This window comes from Ceratotherium simum, chromosome 19 (assembly GCF_057802395.1).
Source record: "Ceratotherium simum simum isolate JZ-2026a chromosome 19, ASM5780239v1, whole genome shotgun sequence".
NCBI lineage: Eukaryota > Metazoa > Chordata > Mammalia > Perissodactyla > Rhinocerotidae > Ceratotherium > Ceratotherium simum.
In genome coordinates this window covers 32,839,453-32,862,725 of record NC_141918.1, presented here as the reverse complement: position 1 = coordinate 32,862,725, position 23,273 = coordinate 32,839,453, and the positions used below count along the sequence as shown (strand labels likewise).

General features: G+C 37.8%; 1 protein-coding gene across 2 annotated transcripts in view; it reads left to right on the top strand.

Annotated features, from left to right (window-relative positions):
* The window catches only part of CDK19 (cyclin dependent kinase 19), a 158,189-nt gene that overhangs the window by 102,405 nt on the left and 32,511 nt on the right, over positions 1–23,273 (top strand). For both annotated transcript variants that reach the window (XM_004422211.3, XM_014781161.2), the window contains 2 exons: positions 6,802–6,912; positions 8,420–8,560. In XM_004422211.3, coding sequence (XP_004422268.1) covers positions 6,802–6,912; positions 8,420–8,560 — 252 coding nt within the window. The remainder of the gene's footprint in view (positions 1–6,801; positions 6,913–8,419; positions 8,561–23,273) is intronic.

Genomic DNA, 23,273 nt, shown 5'->3' with positions numbered 1-23,273 from the left:
ATCTTCTTCAGCAAAAAAAAAGAAGAAGAAGAAGAAGAAGGCATTTTGCTATCCCACTACTGGGTATTTATCCAAAGAACTTGAAGTCAACAATTCGAAGAGACTTATGCACCCCTATGTTCGTTGCGGTGTTATTCACAATAGCCAAGACATGGAAACAACCCAAGTGCCTATCGACTGTTGAATGGATAAAGAAGATGTGGGGTATATATACAATGGAATACTACTCAGCCATATAAAAAGACAAAATTGTCCCATCTGTAACAACATGGATGGACCTTGAGGGTATTATGTTAAGCAAAATAAGCCAGACAGAGAAAGACAAACACCCTATGATTTCACTCACGTGTGGAAGATAAACTAACACATGGACAAAAAGAACAGACTAGTGGTTACCAGAGGCAAAAAGGGTAAAGAGGCACATATATATGGTGATGGACAAATAATGTACAACTCAAATTATACAATGTTATAAACTATTATGACCTCAATAAAAATAAAGGTATGAATATCACACTCAGTGGGATAAATACAACTATAGCAGCTTCATGTTAGTGCAAGTGAGATATTTCTGTAAAATAAGTATTAAAGGATAATTTTTAAAAAAGGTAAAATTATGACTGTGATAGATATAAACTGAACACATTTTAAAGATTTTATTTAGTTTGTTAAATGAAGGAACCACATAGATGTTACAACCCATTCAAAGAAGAATCCTTAGAACAGACACATTTATACATCAGGAATATTAAAATGATGTGCAAATTAAGGAAAAACTAGCTTCTTCCACAATGAGAGAGGGAAGTCAATGAACTGGACAGGACAGAATTTGCATGTGTATAAACAAGGATGATTCTGCATTATTATCAATTATCTATAATGTACAGAATTGTAAAATAGCTTCCATAGAATCAGAATCAGATAACCTGAAAGGATGTCCCCTTGACAGTGCCTTTTTTTCCCACTAAAGTGTAAATTTTTTTTCCTACTTGAGTTACTAGAAAGCTTTTGGTTTTCTGAGCTCTTTAGAATTACAGATAAGGGATATAAAGCTATAGTATGTTTGATAGTGATAGTGCTTTGCAGAAAAATAAAAGTGCAGAAGGGAGGTTATAATTTCAAATAGAAGGGCCAGGGAAGACTCACTGAGAAGGTGATATTGAGAATAGAGCTAAAGCAGATGAGGTGTTTTGCCTGAGTAACTGGAATGATGGAGTTGCTATTAACTGAGATGGGGGAAGAGCATTTGGGGTAGAGGGCAGGGGAGGAGTAGTTCACGACCTCAGTTTTGGGCTTTGGACATTCAAGTAGAGATGTTGAGGCAGTTGGATGCACATAGCTGGAGTTCAGGGAAGATGTGTGGGCCAGATACATATCTGGGAGTTAATGCACATAGGTGACTTTAAAGCCCCCAAACTGGATGAGATCACTAAAAAATGCTCCTTCTGTGTGCTAGTCCCTGGGGATACAGAGATAAATTAAAAATTGTCTTTGTCCTCAAGAAGCTTATGGTCTAATAAAGGAGACAGATGTAAACAGTTAAAACAGTATAAAAATATACTAATATAAATACACAAAGTACAGATGATTCGGTGAAGCCAAATCTGAGAGTCATCCTAAACTCCATCCCCTTTAACCTTGCTTGTTCAGTGGCCCAACCATGAGACATGCACAGAAGGTAGTCCAAGTGTGGTACCCTTTTTTTCCCTAATTGAGGTATAATTGACATATAATATTATGTTAGTTTCAGGTGTGCAGCCTAATGATTCAATATTTGTATATGTTGCAAAATGATCACCACAATAAGTCTAGTTAATATTCATTACCATGCATAGTTAGAAAAATTTTTTTTCTTGTGATGAGGACTGTTAAGATTTACTCTCTTAGCAACTTTCAAATGTGCAATACAGTATTATTTACTGTAGTCACCATGCTGTACATTACATTCCCATGACTTAATTATTTTATAACTGGAAGTTTGTACCTTTTGACCCCCTTCACCCATTTCTCCCACCTTCACCCCCGCCTCTGACAACCACCAATCTGTTCTCTATGAACTTGTTTTTTTGTTGTTGCAGTTGTTTTTTTTTTAAATTCCATATAAAAGTGAGATCATATGGTATTTGTCTTTGTCTGACTTATTTCACTTAGCATAAGGCCCTCAAGGTCCATCCATGTTGTTACAAATGGCAAGATTTCATTCTTTTTTATGGCTGAATAGTATTCCGTTGTATATAAACATGTACCACATCTTCTTTATCCATTCATCTATCAGTGGACACTTAGGTTATTTCCATATTTTGGCTATTGTAAATAACCCTGCAGTGAACATGGGGGTGCATATATCTTTTCAAGTTAGTGTTTTCATTTTCTTTGGATAAATACCTAGAATTAGAATTGGTGGATCATATATGGCACTACTATTTTTAATTTTTTGAGGAACCTCCATACTGTTTTCCATAGTGGCTGCACCAGTTTACATTCCCACCAACAGTGCACAAGGGTTCCCTTTTCCTCCACATCCTTGCCAGCATTTATTATGTCTTTTTCATAATAGCCTTTCTAAGAGGTGTGAAGCGATATCTCATTGTTGTTTTGATTTGTGTTTTCCTGATGACTAGTGATATTGAGCATCTTTTCATGCACCTGTTGGTCATCTGTATGTCTTCTTTGGAAAAATGTCTATTCAGATCGTCTGCTCATTTTTTAATCAGATTGTTTTTTTTGGTATTGAGTTGTATGAGTTCTTTATATATTTGGTATAATAACCCCTTATCAAATATATGATTTGAAAATATTTTCTCCCATTCAGTAGGTTGCTTTTTCATTTTGTTGATGATATCCTTTGCTGTGCAGAAGCTTTTTAGTTTGATATATTCCCATGTGTTTATTTTTGCTTTTGTTGCCTGTGGTACCTTTTATATCAGCAGGCTTCTCCACTAACCCACTGCACCCAGCATATTTCCAGTGATATTAGAGAACCTTGCTGGTGACACTTCTGCATGACTTACAAGGCGCCTAATTATTTGGCCTTTGCCTTATCTCTTGCTTTACTTCCTCAGACCTATCCCTAGTGACAGAGATGATCAGTTTTGTGTTTTGAAATTTTTGAAATTTCTGGCTGTAGAGTGAAAGATGAATTAGAAGAGGGAAGAAAATAGACATAGGTAATGTTAGTTTGCTATTTCTTTGCCTCAGTCTGCCTTCACATTGGTATCTAGTGACTTATAGAGACCTGTAGGGTAGAAAGGGCAGAACAGCTATGAAGAAATGGAAAGTATATATTGCTGTACTAGAAAATGCAAATTTGGGGATTAGGGAAAAATTTCTACTAAATGCATGCAGTTGCAAACTTTACACTCTTCCCTCCTGTATCATATTAAAAGGTAACCTATATGTTGGTTTCTCAAAATATTAAATATAGAATTACCATAGGATCCAGCAATTCCACTTCTGGGTATATGAAAGAATTGAAAGCAAGGACTCAAACAGATGTATGTACATCAGTGTTCAAGGCAGCATTGTTCCTAATAGCCAAAAGGTGGAATCAACCCAGATGGCCATGGGATGATGGGAGGGATGAATGGATAAGCAAATGTGGTATGTACATACAATGGAATATTATTTAGCCTTAAAAAGGAAGGAAATTCTGACACATGCTACAACGTGGATGAACCTTAAAGACATGTCGAGTGAAAGAAGCCAGACAGAAAGGACAAATATCATATGATTCCGCTAATATGAAGTACCTGGAATAGTTAAGTTTGTAGAGACAGAAAGTAGAATAGTGGTTACCAGGGGCTGAGAATGGGGAGATGTTTAATGGTACAGAGTTTCAGTTTGACATGATGAAAAAGTTCTGGAGAAAGGATAGTGGTGATTGTTGCATGACAATGTGAGTGTACTTAACGCCACTTAAAATGGTAAATTTTATATTATGAATCTTTTACCATAATACAGAAAGATGACCTAGAAATACTATGCAGCTGTAAGAAAGAATAAGAAAAATTTCTATATACAGTATTGTACTGATATTGAGAGATTTCCAAGATAGGTTAAGTAAAAAAAAAAGGTAAAGTGCTATCTTTTGTGTAAATAAGGGCAGGTAAAAATATATATTCATGTTTGCTTTTATTTGCGTAAAGAAAACTTGGAAGGCTTAACAAACAACTAATAAAAGTTCCTACCTCTAGGAGGCAAGAGGGACTGGGGTCTCTCAGGGCAGCAGTGGTAATGAGACATCTCAGTGTATTTCCTTTTATGTACTTTTGATTTTTGAACCAGGTAAGTGTGTTACCTATTCAAAATAGTGTTTAAATATGGGACTTCAAGTGGATTCGTTGTAGAGGGATCAATAATTTGTAGGCACAGAAAACACAGTTTTTTAGAGGTATTGATTAAATATTGCTACATATGACATCCCCTCTCCCAGACAAGTGGGGTCCAGGGGTCAGGAGTCTGTGCTAATGTTTGGTGTTTCAGGAGCCTGGTTTAGATGCAGAAGTGAGTTTTACCTTGCCTTCTACAGCTAGCAGCAAAGAGAACATATTTTGGGTATTCTGCATCTAAGTTCATCAATACCAAGGAGTCAGAAAGAGAGAGAAAGTCATTGTGCCTGGAGCGAGGCCTCTTACCAGGGCCCAAGTGCTTGAAGGTTGACCAGGGCAAGTGGGGTCATTAAACACATTACTCCACCAAGTCTGGGAGCCTAAAGCATTCAAAAGCAGGAAACTGTCTGGATATAGCTCTGCATCCTCCAAAATGCCACCTTCTCTGATTCCATCATTAATTAGGAGCATATTATGTCTAACATTTGCGTCTGAAACAAGAAGCAGGGTTGCTTAACTTTTCTTAGGCAGCGGGAACAGGGATAGCAGCTGATAGCTGAGCACCACCTAATCGCCCCCCGCCTCCCTCCCTGCCCTGGGAGTAGGACTGTATTATGTCTTCCCTCTTTTTCCACTAGATCCAACAGGAAATACAGACAGAATCGTGAGTCAATCTGTGAAAAGTGGAGGGTGGGCTAGGGGCAGCCCAGCCCATCCTAGCACTTACCTCTTAGCTGTGTTCCAGGACAAATGGGTTGGAGGGAGAACCCAGAGAGTCATATCCAGGAATCGTGCCCAAATTAGAGCTGGTAGAGCACTTTTCAGCAAGGTTGTCAAGGTATAGGTAAAGATAAAGCTGAGGTACAGAGCCAGAATGAGAGAATGGAGGAACTGGGGAATCTATCATTGAACGTAGTAAAGAAGTCGACACCTGGGAAGTAGTCTATAGAAGTTCCAGAGATGGAATTCAGACGATTCTTACATGATTCCAACCCAGGCACTCAAGGTACGCTTTACTCATTTAAAGTTACTCGAATGGGTAAGCAATTTATTTTTCCCTCCTCGTCGATCTATTTATATGTCTGTTTCCCCCACTACATTGTGGGAATTGAAGACAAGGACTTCAGCCATAGTGGACAATGCATGGACTTTGGAATCCAGATGATCTATTTAATTAAATCCAAACCTCTTCTCTTTCTAAGTGTTTGACTTTGGTCGAGTTATTTTTTTATTTTTTGTGAGGAAGATCAGCCCTGTGCTAACATCTGCCAATCCGCCTCTTTTTTTGCTGAGGAAGACTGGCCCTGGGCTAACATCCGTGCCCATCTTCCTCCACTTTATGTGGGATGCCGCCACAGCATGGCTTGCCAAGCGGTGCGTTGGTGTGCGCCTGGGATCCGAACCGGCAAACCCCGGGCCGCCGCAGTGGAGCACGCGCACTTAACCGCCTGCGCCACCGGGCGGGCCCCCTTGGTCAAGTTATTTTTATTACACTGAACCTCAGGTTCTGTGTGCATCATAGGGTTGTTGTTATAAGGATTAAAGGAGAGAAAAACATTTATATATAATCATCTTGCACATAGGAAGTATTCGATAGAAGTTTTGTTCTTTCTCCCTGTTTGTTTTTTCCATAGAGCTTTACGTTTAAAGGTATTCAAAATACTTATCAAATTGAGTCTGTTTCTCTCTACCTATTAAATCTGAACCCTGGTTAAGGACAGCCTGAGGCAGGCATATTTATATAAGGCTTTCACCTTGAGCAGCTAATGTTATTGTTGCTAAATATTTTAGCAAGTAACTGCCTGTTATGTGCCAAGTGCTAAGTTTTCACTTGCTGATCTGGTCTATCTTTCCTTCTTCTTATTATCAAAGTCCAGCTTGAAGCTTCTGCCTTGTGGAGGCTTGTTGCGATTCTCTATTTAAAGACCTCTTCTCCACAAGGATTGTTATCAGTGGGTGTATGAGGGTCATTTCCTTATACTCACTGCTCTTCTAAAGAACTTTGACCACAGGCTGTAGGCATGGATAAGTGTGGGGATTGTTAAATGTCTCTCCTTTTGTCAAATACTTACTGAACATATACTGTGCTAGGGTGGATATAAACAGTAATAATACATGATTCTTGCCTCCCAAGAAGCTTTTCCTATAGTAAAAAATTTATGCACATAGCAAAACTTAATTCTTTAGTGATATGATATTACTTTTGTTTACCATTTTACATTTTGCCATTTAAAATGATCTGATTTTAAAAACACACACCATACACATAGAAAAAGGATTGGAAAGATATGCACCAAGATATTGACAGAGCTTATCTCTGAGTAGTGGTATTTTGGGTGGTATTTTTTCCCTTTCATTTTGCCTATCTGGCTTGTCTAAATTTTCAAAAATGTCATTTTGAAGTTATAGGAGATTCATCATTCCCCTGTCCTGGCTCACAGAATGGTGACCCCTCTCTTCCTCTTGCATTCAGCTTTTGCGAGAACTGAAGCACCCAAATGTGATCGCACTGCAGAAGGTGTTCCTTTCTCACAGTGACAGGAAGGTGTGGCTGCTGTTTGATTATGCAGAACATGATTTGTGGGTAAGTCTGAACTCACTTTATTTTTGGTATTATTTTATATAGGTATGGATAAATAAATGCATGCACTACATATTGCTAATTCATAGAAAGGAAAACTTGCTCTATTGACCATAGTTCAAAATAAATATAGTGTAAATGTTGATTTAAAAGAATCTGAGCAATAAATATTAACATCTTATTTTACTGAGAAGATAGTATTTGTAATATTCAAAAATTTCACTTCAGAAAATGTTAATGAGTGGGAGATTATCATTTTATGCAAGTAATTAATGACAGTCTACTGTGTAGTGAATATGTGTTGTGGAAATTTCTTTTGTGGTGCACACAGTAGTTCAAATCTGATCAGTTATACACTTATGAATAGCATCTCTAAGTTAAGGTCAATCTCTTGCAGCATTTTTCCATTTAAAACCAACTCCACCAAACAGAAGTATATGTTTGGTTTTATAAATATTAAGGATGTTTTATCAACAAATAAAAGGAGCCAAAAATTCTAATTTCCAACTTTTTAAATTAGGCATCCGGGCTTTAAACATTTTATCTGAGGAGTTGCTAAAAGTAAAAAAAATTCAAACTTGGTGATAAGTTCAAATTTTGTATAATTAAATTTTAATTTAATACAGTGTGGTTTGTCATCTATATAAATTACAAATCTGTTTAGGAATAACTTTAACAGACTCCTAGGCCTTGAAGGAACTTTCAGAGTTTATGCTATTACAGAAGATATTGACAAGAACCTCCAGTGCATTTTTCTCCATCTTTTTCATGGATATTCAGTACCCACTTTGGCATGTTTTGAACAGGGCTGGGGTGCAGATGGATGTAGCGGTGGGAGCGTGGGGGCAGGTAGCATTTCTCCCCTTTTATTACAATGTTTTTATAACCCACAATATAACATATGGACATAAAAATTTGAATATGGTGATCCAGTTGTATTTATTTCAATGGGATTAAATTCTCTATTTTTCACTCCCTCCTCCTTTCTAGTGATTTCCTATTTAATATTAACTACTAGGAATATATCCTAATTTCATTCTGTGCCAAAAGAAGGTGGAACTTTCCAATAATTCAAATATGCACATAGTCGGTGATGTTACCCAAATGCACTCAGTGCTAACTTTTGATAGAATAGTAAAGGTTTACAGTTTTTTCCCCCTTTTTTAAAATCTTTCATTCTGTCAGTAGAGAATACCACTAAGTACTATTTTGGGGCAGGCTTTTAAATATCAACCCTTTTTACCTTTTGGTCCTGTTTAATGAAAATCTTAATGGTTTCAGTAAATCTAGTCATTATACCCACATTAACACTGGCATATTCACTCCTACTATAGATTCCTTTTTGGTTGACCTTATTATTCAAATTATTTTTCTTTGTGTCATTATTGCCCTTTAGTAAGTAATTTTAAAATGTAGAGAATTTATTGCAGCCTTGATTGTGGTTTTTTGACATAGATATTAGCGAAGACTATCTATTGTTATAGTATGTTCTATTTTTTTTAATTTTTAGCATATTATTAAGTTTCACCGTGCATCAAAAGCAAATAAAAAGCCCATGCAGTTGCCAAGATCTATGGTTAAATCGTTACTTTACCAGATTCTTGATGGTATCCATTACCTCCATGCAAACTGGGTGCTTCACAGAGATCTGGTAAGTTTGTTTCTTTTAAATTGATCAATATGGTTTTTTCCCCTCTCTTAAAAAAATATCTGTTCTTCTTGGTACAATTATGATAAACATTAATTATAGAAAATTTTGAAAATACACATAAGCAAAAAAGAAGGAAATAAAAATCACCCATAAGCCTATGATCAAAAGATTACCGTTATTAACATTTGGTGTATGTTCTTCTTTTGTATTTATGCACAGCTATAAAATGCAAATGTGGTTTTCAACAAATGATTGGTATAATCTTAATGGGATAGTCATATGTGAAACAAGTACCTTTTGATCCATTTTGTTTTTCGTATTATTGCTCATCATTAGTAAAAACATTAATAATTAAAGACTGAGTTCTCATTGTTTTGTTTTCCTTAAGACGTAAGCTGAAATAATGACATGGCCTCCAATAAATAGAATGTTGTCATCACTATTAACAATAAATAAATGAATAGATGTAACGGGTAGAATATGCTTATTAGGCAAATTAGCCACAATTCAAATGTTTGATTTCACTTTTTTTATTCAGTACACGTATAACAAACTTTTCTTAATATCAAATTATATGCTATTCATCTTTGCATTATTGTCATTTTAATTTATGTTGATGAGACTTTTTTCTTTGTTCTTGAGAGGATATGGGTACTGAATAGCTGTAATACCCAGGAGTTTATAATTGGAAGTTTTATCTTGCTCCCCGCAAAAGTGGTTTCATGATCATTTATTTCTTAGGCTTTTGGAGATTCTAGGGATATGGTAGGGATAAATCTAGGTCAACTCAGTTTTAATAATTGAGGAGAAGTATTTCTTATAGAAAGGAATGAATACACAAGGAGATCTAGTTAATATCCATTGCTACCTTGTCAGGCCTAGTCATCTGACTTGACCATCTCTTGCTGTAGCATTGAAGTGAAATTGGGGCTAAATGGCAGTGACCACAAAGGTGCAATTACATTTCAGCAGAAGCATTTCACCTCATAATTTTAAACTATAAGGTTCTCAAAGACTTCCACCTATCCACTTTACTATTAACCATGAATCAGCATGTCTTTAAATGATTCTTGGGTATGTGAGGTTGTTCTAGATCAAAACCTCCTTCATAAATGGCTTTAGATTCTAATTCACCATATAGTTAATGTAACCTATGTGAGTTATATTTTTGAGGTCACAATCATGTTTGAATCATCGCTCAGAATCTTTTACTGAAGACTAACTAATTTCAGCTCTTCTCTCTTTTTTCACAAAATTGTGTATTTTGTTCTAAATAGCATAGACTAACACATTTTATTTGTGATATCATCACCTGAATATCCACAGGTACTAAAACTGAGTATGACCAGGACTCAGTTTTCTCTCATCCAAACTTGTTGCTGCTTTAGTGTCCTCTATTTTGGCTATGGCACCACCCTTCACCTGGCCTAGAAATTTCTTTTACCCCTTGCAGACCACATCTAGAACTTGCCTAGTCCTGTCAGTTTCACCTCTAAAATATCTTTTCCATTCATCTACTTCCGTCCCTGGTGCCTCATTCCTAGTTCAGGCCTTTATCATCTCTTTCTTATAGTATGGAACTAGTTAACTTATCTTCTTGTCAACAATCTCCTTCCCTTCCAGTCCACTTTAGACCTTCCGAATAATTACTCAGCTCCTGCTTAAGAACTTTGAGATAGTTCTTCATGCTTCAGATTAAAGCTGTTGGTCTTTATTTGGCTTTCAAGGTCTTATGAGATATAGCTCCAACTGCCTTTAAAAATTTTCTTTATCCCCATAATCTTTCACTTGCACTGTGCTATTGAACTAGTGATTATTTCCTGTATCCTCCTGAGATTTCCTGTCTCAATGGCTTTTATTTCTCCTGTCTTAAAACTCCTTACCCCGTCTCTACATATTCAAATACAACCTGTCTTTCAGCACCCACACAAACATTAAAACTTATCCTCATATCCATTCCTACTTGGAAATAATCTCTCCTTCTTATTGGTTGCTGTTGTACTTCATCTTGATTTCTCTTATGGAATTTATCTATTAGTAGTATAGTATAATAGTAATTTTACAGGTATCTTAGATCATCTTCCAGTCCATAAATTTCTTGAGAGAGCAGGTTTTATGATTCATTTTGGTACACTACTACTCCACTACACAATAGGTACTGAGTAAATATTTCCTAAGTGAATGGATATCAGTAAGAATATTGATTATGATGGCATGTTTTTGGGTCAAGTAACATATATTATGTATTTCAACACACTGTCCCCACTAAATTTTTATTATTTCCTTGTATGTGCAAAGTATGAATGGATGGGGACAGTACAAATATGACTGTGTCAAAGACCTCTCCTCAGGAGTTTAGTCTGAGAGAAGAAATATGACATATACACAAACAATTATCCTGTAAGGTAGGTGAGAGAGAATGTAATTATGGCTATGTGAGAGAGAGATACTGAATGCCATTCAGGGTTAGAAGAGCTTCTGAGTGGGGGGATAAGGGAAAACTTTCGAGAAGTGCCATTTGAGCTGCACTTTAAAAGACGAGTAGAATTTAAATAGAAATTTGAGAGATGAGGGTAACCTAAGGGAGTACTGGACGTAAAACTTCTGAGGTGAGAAACAACTTGAATTACCCCAGAAAAGGCATGTAGTTCTGTGTGGCTCAGATATGGATGAGCTGCTTTAGGGTCGTGTGTGGTAAGACTAGAAAGATATGGGTTGGAGCCTAATTGAGGAAGGCCCTAAGTATCAGGCTAGGAAGTTTGTTTGTTTTTAATTTTTTTTTTTTTTTGAGGAAGATTGGCCCTGCACTAACATCTGTTGCCAATCTTCCTCTTTTTCTTTTTTCTCCCCAAAGCCCCAGCACATAGTTGTATATCGCAGTTGTGGATATACAACTATGTTGTAGAGTTGCAGAGTTGTAGCTCTTCTGTGTGGGACATAGCCTAAGCAAGGCTTGATGAGTGGGGAGTAGGTCCCTGCCCAGGATCCAAACTGGCAAACTCCGGGCCGCCAAAGCGGAACGTGTGAACTTAACTGCTACCCCGCTGGGCCGGCCTCTGTTTGTTTTTAAATTCTAAAAGTTTGTGAACAACAGAATGAAGACTTTTTCTCCCGAATGAAATTTTTTCCTCACTAAAGAAGCCACCACTGATTATTATGGCCTCATCCATAGCATGAACACAATGTTGAAAATGTGTTCTGAATGTTGTTCTGACCTAGCATAGCACTTGTTTTTTACCCACACATTCACCGAATGCCTCTACTCCTCATGTAAGTAACTCTGGTAAGATTTGAAACTCTGAACCAATAGGAATCTAGTCTTGACAGCCTATTAAGTTGTTTTCCCTGATCATGAGTGCTGATATCTGGACCATATTGTCATGATTTTGCCAAAGGATTTTCAGGAGTAGAAGATTTAAACCATATGTTTATTTTGTAGATATATTCTATAGTAGACATAGAAATATAAAGTATATCAAATATAAATATGGTGTTAAAAGAGCAGGATAGGGACATTTGAAAATTTTTTTTTTTTTTTTTTGTGAGGAGGACTAGCCCTGAGCTAACATCTGATGCCAGTCCTCCCCTTCTTTCTTGAGGAAGATTGGCCCTAGGCTAACATCCGTGCCCATCCTCCTCTACTTTATGTGGGACACCGCCACAGTACGGCTTAGCAAGTGATGCGTCGGTGCATGCCCGGGATCTGAGCCTGTGAACCCCGGGCCGCTGCAGCGGAGCGCGCACACTCAACCGCTGTGCCAACAGGCCGGTCCCGAAAAATTATTTTTGTGTGAGCTTATGAGTAGAGTTGCAGTTTTCGTCGATGAGTAGGATTTTTTTTAGTGCTTTGTTTTCTATTGCTATAAGAAATCTGGCTTTACACTACTTGTTAGTCTCAACTGTCTTAGAGTACATACCATATCTAAATTTTCATTTTATGTCAGAAACCTGGAAAATCCATATAATTAAAGGTGTTAGAGTAAATATAAATTTGTAGTGTAATAGTATAACCCCCCAAATTTAAAAAGTAAATAAAAACCAGTGTTTTGGACTTCACACACACAAGCATTACATCATCAGAGGTTGGCGTTTTTTGTTGTGATTGATTTCATATCTGGAACAGTATTTAAATTATGTCATTTGGACCCTAGAATTTATTACAGAAATAGAGAATTTAAATAAAGTCACCAAAAAGATTACTTATATTGAGGAATTGCTTTAAAAGGAAAGGAGAAAAGGAGCTAAATATATTCATCTTGACTGAGAGACAGTGAAGTAGAGACATAAGTCTATAAATATTTGGAACTTGTAAACACCAAGGGAGAAAAGATGTATTTTAATTTTATAGCAGGATATAGCTAAGAGTAAGAAGATGAAATACAGGATGACTCATCTTTATGGGATTGCTATTCTGGTAGGTTGGAAGAATGCCAAGATATAGTTTATCCCTTTTTCAAAATTATGAGCTTCTTGAGAACAAGGATCATATCTCACTAATTTTTGTATTCCTAGTGTTGGCATATTGTTTGTGCTCATAAGTTACTTGAACTGAATTTCAGCAAAGCATCTGGCAATTGCACATTATTCTTTAGCAAAGGTAGAGAAATGCTGGCTCAATGATAGTATTGTTAAGTAGATTTGTGGCTCCTTAGTTACAGAATATTGCTACTGGATCAGTGGCATAAACTGAAGTATAAGTTCAGCTATCTCTTTTTCACCTTCATATCTCAGTACGGAGCACATGGTAAATGCTAGGTCTTTATTGAATGAAGGATTTAAATGAATGTTCCAGGGCCCTGACTCTAGCTCTGTCTTTAAAAAATATTTGTGGAGATCCCATCCCAAAACTCTAACTTGAGTTTTGAATGATAATTATTGTTCACAATAGTGGGTAAATTTGTAGTCTTTTTAAGTCCATAGGCACAACTAACTAAATGGTCTGCAAACATGGTACATGGAAATTTTGTGAGATCTAGTTGAGGAAGAAAGTAATTTTGTATCCAGTAATCTTTTGGGTTTTGTTATTAATTAACATCTATTAAACATTTTTGGATTGTCAAAAAGTGACTTCTGTCACAGACCTAAAGACTTATTTATTGTATTAGGTGTCTTTAATAATAATAATAATAATAATAATGATAAAAAGTTGCCAATACTTAAAGTCAAATATAATTCAGTTGATTAAAGAAAATGATACAATAGATATTCTAGCTACAGAGAAATGTATAATATATGACTCTGGATACATTGTCGTTCTAACTGACAGAGAACTATATAGTTTTGGTTTGTTGATATTTTTCCTAGTTTTTCCCACGCTTCCTAGTCCACTCACGTGGTTGTTGGCAGGATTCATTTCCTCATGAGCTGGTGGGTGGAGGCCTTCCTTGGTTCATTGCCACAGGGGCCTCTCATTAGAGCATCTCACAACATGGCAGTTTTCTTCAACAGTGTGAGCAAACAAGAGGGCAAGGAGAGTGTTAGCAAGATAGAAGTCACAGTCTTCTGTAAGTTATCAGGGAAGTGACATCCCATTACTTTTGCTATATTCTGTTCATTGGAAGTTACTAGGTGCAGCCCACAGTCAGGGGGAGAAGTTACACAAAAGTTTATATGTCAAGGGTGGAGTTGACTGGAAACCAGGTCTGAAGCTGCCTACCACAGAGGCTAAGAAGCTTTTAAATGATATTTGGATCCTATTATTGTCCTTTTTATTTAGTAGATATATAATAAAGAAAATGCAAGAAGTCCCCTCCTTTCATATGTAGTTTTTTTGGTGTGTAAAAGTTGCATGGGTGGTAAGAGTTTGGGTAGTTCTGGTTCTGGAGAGCTAAAAAATATTATAATGTACCAATCATCCCTTCCCTTTTACAAACATTCTTCAATGATTTATTTCCAGAATTCAGTGTATGTTTCTTACTTTTCCCCTCCTCTCTTGTCCTCTCTACTCCTTCTCCTCCCTACTATTGAACCACAGGTTTAAACTACTTAAATCTAGAGGATGTGTTCAACTGGGATCCAGAGTTTTTCGCTTTGAACGTATCTAGAGATTGCATCTTTGTTATGCAGTCTGAGGCCTATGCTTATCCACTAGTATTGGTACTTTTTTATTTTTATTTTTCACTCATTTGTATAAAACAGAGGCAAAAATGTAAAGAAAAATTTAAATAATGGCAAAAACATTGTTTTCCAAGCTTGGTCGTGCTGCTGAGTTGTAACAGCTAGCTGACAAGAGGTGAAAGGATACCGTGCGGAAGCATGAAATATTACAGTCCTTTAGCTAAAGAGAGCATTCGAAGTCTCGTTAGGAACGTTGCTGTGTGCAAGTCCAATGTATGAAAGTCAGAGGTGGCCCTCCGTTTCTACTCAGCTGGAAAAAGTGGTGTACTGTTAATTTTTGTAAAAGTTTGATTAAAATAAGTGCTTGGTGGTTGGATAATTGTCTAGAAATCTCTGTGTGCAGCCCAGCTTCTCTTCATACCTGTCTGACAACGACATACATCACGTCTTTCATTCTGACTGTGCGGAACAGAGCCTGATAAGGTGAATGTGTTACACCTCAAAGGAACTAAGCCTTAAAATCTCACTGTAGCCGTCAGGCCAGCATTTTGCCAGTATTTTAATATTGTTTTAGAGTTTTAGCCTTGTTTAGTTCTTATGATATGGGAGCTTTGAGATCCTAGATTTAAAAAAACTTATTTCTAAGGTGGCTCATCATTACAGTTTACTCATTTGTAAAATGAAGACAATGATGGGTACTGTATATGGTTCTTGACCCTCTAGTCTTAGCTCCAGAATTCCTCCTAATTTCTCTTCTGTAGAAGCTTCTGTACATTCTTTCTGGATCCCATCAGCAATCCAGAGATGCCCTCTCTTTTAACCGCTTTCTTCCCCAGAATTCCTTTAGCCTGATACTCTTACTAACCCCTTCGGCTATATAAAGTAGAACCCTAACATAAATATGTGAAACATGCCTCTCCGTGTTTAAAATTTTAAAAAAAAGTAGGCGGGACCGGCCCCCGTGGCTTAGCAGTTGAGTGCGAGCGCTCCGCTACTGGCGGCCCGGGTTCGGATCCCGGGCGGGCACTGAGGCACCGCTTCTCCGGCCACGCTGAGGCCGGGTCCCACATACAGCAACTAGAAGGATGTGCAACTATGACTAGAACTATCTACTGGGGCTTTGGGTGAAAAAAAAAGGAGGAGGATTGGCAATAGATGTTAGCTCAGAGCCGGTCTTCCTCAGCAAAAAAAGAGGAGGATTAGCATGGATGTTAGCTCAGGGCTGATCTTCCTCACAAAAAAATGAATAAATAAAATAAAAAGAGTAGACGTGTTTCATCTTGTTTATATTTAAATAGTACTAATATTTTTTGCCAGGTCTTCATATTTAAAAATATAAACCTTAAAAAAAACTTGCTTAAATAAGATCAAAATTAGTAAGTGCTTAAATAACTTACTTTTCATTCTAACAATTCCATGCTACTCAAATGACTTTCTATTTATTTCTTATTTGTTTTATTAACATTCTACTTAAAGAGTTATCACAGAAAGTAGTATTTATTTTAACATGACTTAATCATCCGAATCTCTTTCAAAATGCAAAGCTACCAATTAAAAAGTAAAATATAGCTTGGATATATTCTAACCTGCAATTTTAGGTGATTTTGGGCAATTACAGATTTTGTCATGCTGAAGAATCACATTAGGGTTGTAACCTTTGGTGACCTTTGGTTCCTAACGAATAGTTCCTTAGAGCTGGGTCCTTGGTAGTCTGTGGCTCAGTTGTCCATGTCTGCAGTCTGAAGGCCTTTGATGGTGGTGATGTCTTCCAGGCAGTGACTGCTGTCCTGCTACCTCTGCATAGGCCTTGTGATGATCAGATAAGGTAATGTTCCTTATAATGCTCTGGATATTGTGACACACACCTTACAAATGTAAGGTATTATTGAGATGTTTTCTAGACGTGGGCTGTGATTTTTTGACATGACAGTTTTTCCATCATCCACATCCATAGCCCAGTAACTAAAGTTTTCCACAGAGTCCCACACATCTGTCAGTTTGAGTTAGAGCATAATGCTTCACCATCTGTTCTAGAGGCAGGCGAAACACACTAAGAATCACACTTCCAAGAGGGCCAACTTCAAAGGGGTTGTGGTGTGACTCACAGTGGCGCATGAGGCCTCTTAAGGTTCAGCTCAGGGATGAGACTTTTTTCATGATCCCTGACTTGAACATAAAGTTTTAGTAGCCTGTACCGACAAACACATACATATATGAGGCTGTTTGTCAAACTAATTTCCAAGTCACTGATTGGGTATAGTCAAGTTATATTCCACACTGACAGCAAAGGCAGGAACTGATTAGGAAGCAAAGGCTAATGACAGGAGCTGCAGTACTTTGAGGCCTTTGTTTAAAACTGAAGAATCAATTCAGTCATACTATTTTATTAAATTAATTTTATTGAGGTAGAATTTATATACAGTAAGATGCACCCATTTTAATTACAAATTGGTGAGTTTGGACAAATGTATATACCTGGGTAATCACCACCATTGGCATTCCATTTGACTAGCACTATAGCATGATTCAAGATCTCTTATTGACTATGATGGTATCTTCATCAAGAAAGGGATCTTGCATGCAAGGACTGATGATTCATTTCACTGGGATATTACATATGATGGTCATTTTGGGTGATCACATTAAGCAGACGTCTGGGTAGAAGCCTTCTAGAGGTGAGGGCGATAAATCAATTTATTGTACAGGTTCCAAGCGTGCTTTTGTTCTCGTAACCCTGGCCCTGGAGCGCATTTCTGAGAGACTTGGGTTCTAATCCTGGGTCTGCCACTGTCCATAGACAGTGAACTTGGTTAAGGTTGTAGTTCTTTTGCCTGTGTTTCTTCATGACTAAAACGAGAGGGCTCTTAATTTCTCATGATAAGACTGAATTATTTGATTTGAATGTGAATGTCATAAATGTAAATAGGAAACTACTTTCTACCAGTGTTGCTTCTCTGAGGATGGATTGTATCATTAATGAACAGGATAGAATCTGAATGTCTTTGTAGTATTTTTCCTGGCCCTGCTGTCAATATGGAACATATCTTGATTATACTCTCTTAGTGACCTTGAAGTTAGGTAAATAGCTTCTAGATACATGTGTTTGTCTTGCATTAAGCTTTTTATAATGACTACTTTTTATTGGTTCTTGTTAGAGAAAAGAAAACCTTATCTCTGCTGTTCAGGCCTGGAACCACTCCTAGAAGGCAGAGACAAAGAAGTGCATTGTTAGCTGTTGTGCAGTGCTGAGTTGGCAGGCATTGTTTACTGTGAATACCAAGGTTTGATTAACATGGGTGCCTATTACAGATACCTGTAGACCATTTTAAGGCAAAATGAAATGAATCACAGCGTTTAGTATTATAGACTGCTCCCCATTTACAGATAGCCTGCATCTAGTTGTAGATATGTAATTTCAAACTGGGAAGGCATTTTCGCTTAGAAACAGCACTTTAAATAGTGGTTAGGTTCTCTGAATACAAAGGCCTGTTTAACGCAGAATATACCTAAAATATGACACTTATAGAACTATAGAACCTGTCACTTTTAACTAGATTATTTATTTATAACTGGATTTCTTTGGGGGAAGTACTGGTTTACAGACTTAGAATATTTGCTTTACAAACATATTTTGAGCTCCTAATGTGTACCAGACACTGTACTGGGCACTGGGAGTACAGGGATAAATAAAATACAACCCCTTCCCTCAACAAGTGTGTGGTGGGGAAGATACACAAATGGATAATCATAAAACAGAAAGGTTTAAAAAAGAAATTATGAGGTACATTCAGGGATCAGCTATGCATAAGGTACTGAGAGCACAGAAGCAGAATGCCTGTCTAGTTAGGATGCGAGCTCTCTTGGAGGACTCACGCTGAGCTGAATCTAAAAGGATGAGGAGAAATTTATACGATGAAGGGGGGCGGTGGGTGGGGAGAGTATTCCAGGCAGAGGAGACAGCATGAATGAAGGCATGAGGTAAGAAACTGCAAGCACTTGGTGTTACTGGGGCAAAGCCAGAACAGTGAGAGAAGAGGCAGAAGAGAAAAGGAGGGACCTGACTGTGGTGGATCTTAACTGTCATGGATGGAAGCGTGGATTTCTCCTGTGGTCAGTCGGAGCTGAGCTGCTCAGGTTTTAAGACAGGGATCTTAAAACTCCTGAGTGTCAGAAGCCACTCAGACAGGGATATGGAGAACTGGTTTGTGGGTACAGGGATAGTAGCTTTATCAGGCTGTGGTAATCAGCTGGTGAGAAATGATGGAGGCCTGGATTAGGGCAGAGGAATCAAGATAGAGAGGAGGGGAGATAGTAGATTAATATTTGGGAAGTAAAAATATGTTTGTAAGATCTGAGGATTGATCAGATTTGAGGGATAAAGGACAGGATGTTCAGACTTATGCTTTTGTTGATTAACTGAGAAGGGACTGTCAGGAAAAGAGGCAGTAAAAGTTCAGTTTGAACAAGCTGAGTTTGAGATGATTGTGGAGATGGCCAGCATACTTTTGACATATCCCTAAAATATATAGAAGTTTAAAGACCTAGGGGTATAGATTTGGGAGTCATTAACACATGGGTGATTGTTGAAACCCTGGAATAAACTAAAATCAGAATTTTTAAAAACCTACATTAAAAGTGAGCTTGGGGGCCGGCCCCGTGGCTTAGCGGTTAAGTGCGCGTGCTCCGCTACCGGCGGCCTGGGTTCGGATCCTGGGCGCGCATCAACGCACCGCTTCTCCGGCCATGCTGAGGCTGCGTCCCACATACAGCAACTAGAAGGATGTGCAACTATGACATACAACTATCTACTGGGGCTTTGGGGAAAAAAAGGAGGAGGACTGGCAATAGATGTTAACTCAGAGCCGGTCTTCCTCAGCAAAAAGAGGAGGATTAGCATGGATGTTAGCTCAGGGCTGATCTTCCTCACAAAAAAAAAAAAAAAAAAAGCTTGGCATATTTTGGGGTAAGTGTTTACTCTAGTCTCTTGCAACTTCTTTTAAAATTGAAGACTTGCGCATCAAAGGACCGTGAGTTCTGTTGGCAATTTTCGTTCATTCATTCAACAAATATTTATTAAACTATGTGCCTGGATTTCAGCAGATACATAAAATGGTGAAGATATTTCCATGCTCTTTAGGAGGTTGCAATCACAATGATCAGATTCTCTGTATTTTTAAATCCCCTGCTATCAATGAGGTTATTTTAAGGGCTAAACAGTTATGATGGACTGATGCTATTAGCAAATAACTGTTGTATTTGCCAAGAAAAAAAAAGCATGCATCTTACTCTTAGATGGTTCTTTGCTCTATTTGTTACAACACAGAATCTTATTTGTTCAAGGTGAACAATGGAGAACAGTGTAAAGAAAGGAACATAAACCAAGGGTTTTCTCCTGGGAGTGTACTTCTGCATCAAATGTGAGGAGAGTTGTGCCGCTACTATATTTAACTAAAAGAATAGTTGTAGCCATTAATATTAGGCCAGCACTGTTCATTGTTCAGAAGCTAGTCTGATTGATACTCTAGTTTTGTTCCTGTTACTCAGGATTGTAGACAATTGTGTTTGTGTTTTTCTGTCTTCTTTATTGATGCTGAAAAGAGTCATCCTGTGGGTTTCATATTTTTGTTCCAAATGTCCTAGGGTGGGGAGTGCAAAGCAAGTGTAGTAGAATAATTGTGTATCTTCAGGCTGTTCTATTTATGATGTGCCAATTAAGTGAATTAAATTTAACCCTGTGAAAAAAATGGATTCTATAAAAGGAAAAAGCAAATCTGGAGTACATGTGAAGCATCATGAATGTAAATTCAAGAATTAACCAACTTCTGATAAAATGCAGATATTTCAAGAATAGTTTCTTGAGTAATCATATTGTTTATCACATTATTTCCCCGACTTTTGCCTTTAAAATACAATTTAACTAAAGTGAACCCTGCAGCCTTGATTTGTCTATCAGATTTTATTGCTGATAACTTAAATGTGAGGCATCCAACTCCTGCCATTTCTGCTGTTTCTATGGTAACTAAAGTGTGCAAACCCAGCAGTATCACTTTCTTTCACAGCTGGCATTTTGTGTTCACAGTAAGAAGAGTAGTTTTAGTAAAGCATAGTCTGTGTTAATTGGGCTGTAACTAGGTCAGAACAATTTGGTACCCTTTCTTCATTCTTTTATCTTGGGTGTGGGTGCATGTGCATGAGCTGCAGGTTGCTTAATTTTTTTTTTAAAGCATATACTTTGACTTAAATTAATCACTGTTAAAGTTAGTCTTTTGAAAATTAAGCATAATATCTGTAAATACGACTCAGTGTGGAATCTTGAGGATTAGATGGGGTTCTGAGACTTGCTCCTAGCCCTGTAGGCCCTTGAGTATTTCCATTAAGAAAAAGGAAATGACTGATGTGAAAATACTTTGAAAAGTTAAATGCATTTTGATGGCGATTATATCATTTATTTTGTTGTTATCATTATTATTTTGAAACATCAAGTATCTTGTGACCTTAACATTTATTTACTTGTTCTGAAGGGGGCAGGTAATGCCACTTAAGAAGTGCACATTTAAAAATGACTCCTGGGCCGGCCCCGTGGCTTGGTGGTTAAGTGAGCGCGCTCCACTGCTGGCGACCCGGGTTCGGATCCCGGGCTCGCACCGACGCACCGCTTCTCCGGCCATGCTGAGGCCGCGTCCCACATACAGCAACTAGAAGGATGTGCAGCTATGACACACAACTATCTACTGGGGCTTTGGGGGGAAAAAATAAATAAATAAAATCTTAAAAATGACTCCCTCTGCAATTCTAGATCTAAACTTGACTCCAGGAGCCCTTCTCTGTGGATACTGCCCAAGCTCTGGGTTCCTTTCTCAGACTGTACAAAAGAGCTCATGTCACTGCCTCTGCCCTCGTCTCAGACTCTGCATGGACACCCCGCACTTAGAGATTCCATAGGCTTCAATGTTATAGAAAAAGTATTCTCTACTAACTGCAGTACTAGCTAGATCCTCTTTTCTCTCTCTGTATCTTCATTCTGTGTGGTGCTCATTCACTGTGTCCACATAGCGTGACTGCAGGAACTTCTGACAAGAGCTAGCTAACAGTGATCAAAGACCAGCTTCCTGCTTTTCTCCCATTCAGCAGCTCATAATCTATTTTCATTTCTTATATAAAGCAATTTTTGCTGTCATATCTCATATTTTGTGTTTTTACCTTATAGCTTTATTTTAAAAGAATTTAAGCTTTTTAGAAATTACAAATGATGTAGCGAATGGTATGTGAGATGGTTTATTTGATAATTTTACAGTTTTAAGAGTTGTTATATCCCAGAGATTCCATTCTCACTAAGGCCTTCAAAAGTATACTCTAAATCCACCTTTACCTTCTTTCCACTTGTTCGGGTTTCGTTTACTATATCTGGCTTCTGTAAATGCAGAGAAATTATTTTTTATGAGTCACCAATGACCTTCTAATTGTCCAAAAGTTGCCTTTTCTCAGCTTTCGTTCTGTTTACCTGATGACCATCTCTTCCTTTTTAACCTCTCTTAGCTTCTAGAACCCTGTGCTATTTTCTTACCTTTGATGCTCCTTCACAGGTTCTTTCATTGGCTCTTTTTCCTCTAACTGCCCTTTATTCATCTCAGCATTATTTATTTTTAGAAATACTATATCTCTAATTATAAACAATACCAAAATATACAAAATCAAACATTATAGAAATACATAATGTAGTAGAAAATGACAGTCTCTCTAAACTCTGCTATCAGAGATTGGGCAGAATACTAAAATCTGTGTGTGTGTGTATATTATGCAGCTTGTAAAAATTATGGATAAGACAGAAAGATAACAAAATGATGCTAATTGTAGTCGTATGAAACCTAAAGTCTTTCCTAGTTCCTACATCATTGTGTTTGATTGACCCCCCTCCCAACTTTTGCCTTACCTCTCCGATAACTTCTCCTACACTGACTCTCTTCCTCTCACATTGACTCCAGCAAGATGACCTCTTTGCTCTGTCTCCAGTTAGCCAGCCAGCTAGCTCACGAAGGTTTTTCCTAACTGCTCCAAACACCATGACCTTACCCTTCCGCAAATCATTTTTTTTTGGCAGGGAAGAGTTGCCCTAAGCTAACATCTGTTGCCAATCTTCCTCTTTTTTTTTTTTTTTCTTCCCAAGGCCTCAGTGCATGGTTGTATATCCTAGTTGTAAGTCCTTCTAGTTCTTCTGTGTGAGCCACAGCCACAGCATGGCAACTGACAGAGAGGTGGTGTGGTTCTGCGACTGGGAAACGAACCCCTGGCCGCTGAAGTGATGAGAGCGCCAAAGTTTAACCATTAGGCTATCAGGGCTGGCTCACCCTTCTGCAAATCTTGCCGTAGCTCTCACCAACTCTCAGAGGTGGTAGCTCTCACCAACTCTTACAGGCCAGACAGTGCTGAAGAACCTATCTAATTCAGGTACTCAGATGACTTGTGCCAAAAGCAGAACCAGTGGAAACAGCAGAAGCCCTTCCTTGGGTTCCTTCTCTCTAGGATCATCAGTGCCATATCACTCTGTCCTTCCTGATGCCCACTGTTCTCTCTAGCATGTCTCCAGTTCACCAGCAAACTCCTGCCTTAGGCCTTTCAACTTGCTCTTCCCTGAGATTCCAGCTGGCGTATTACTGCA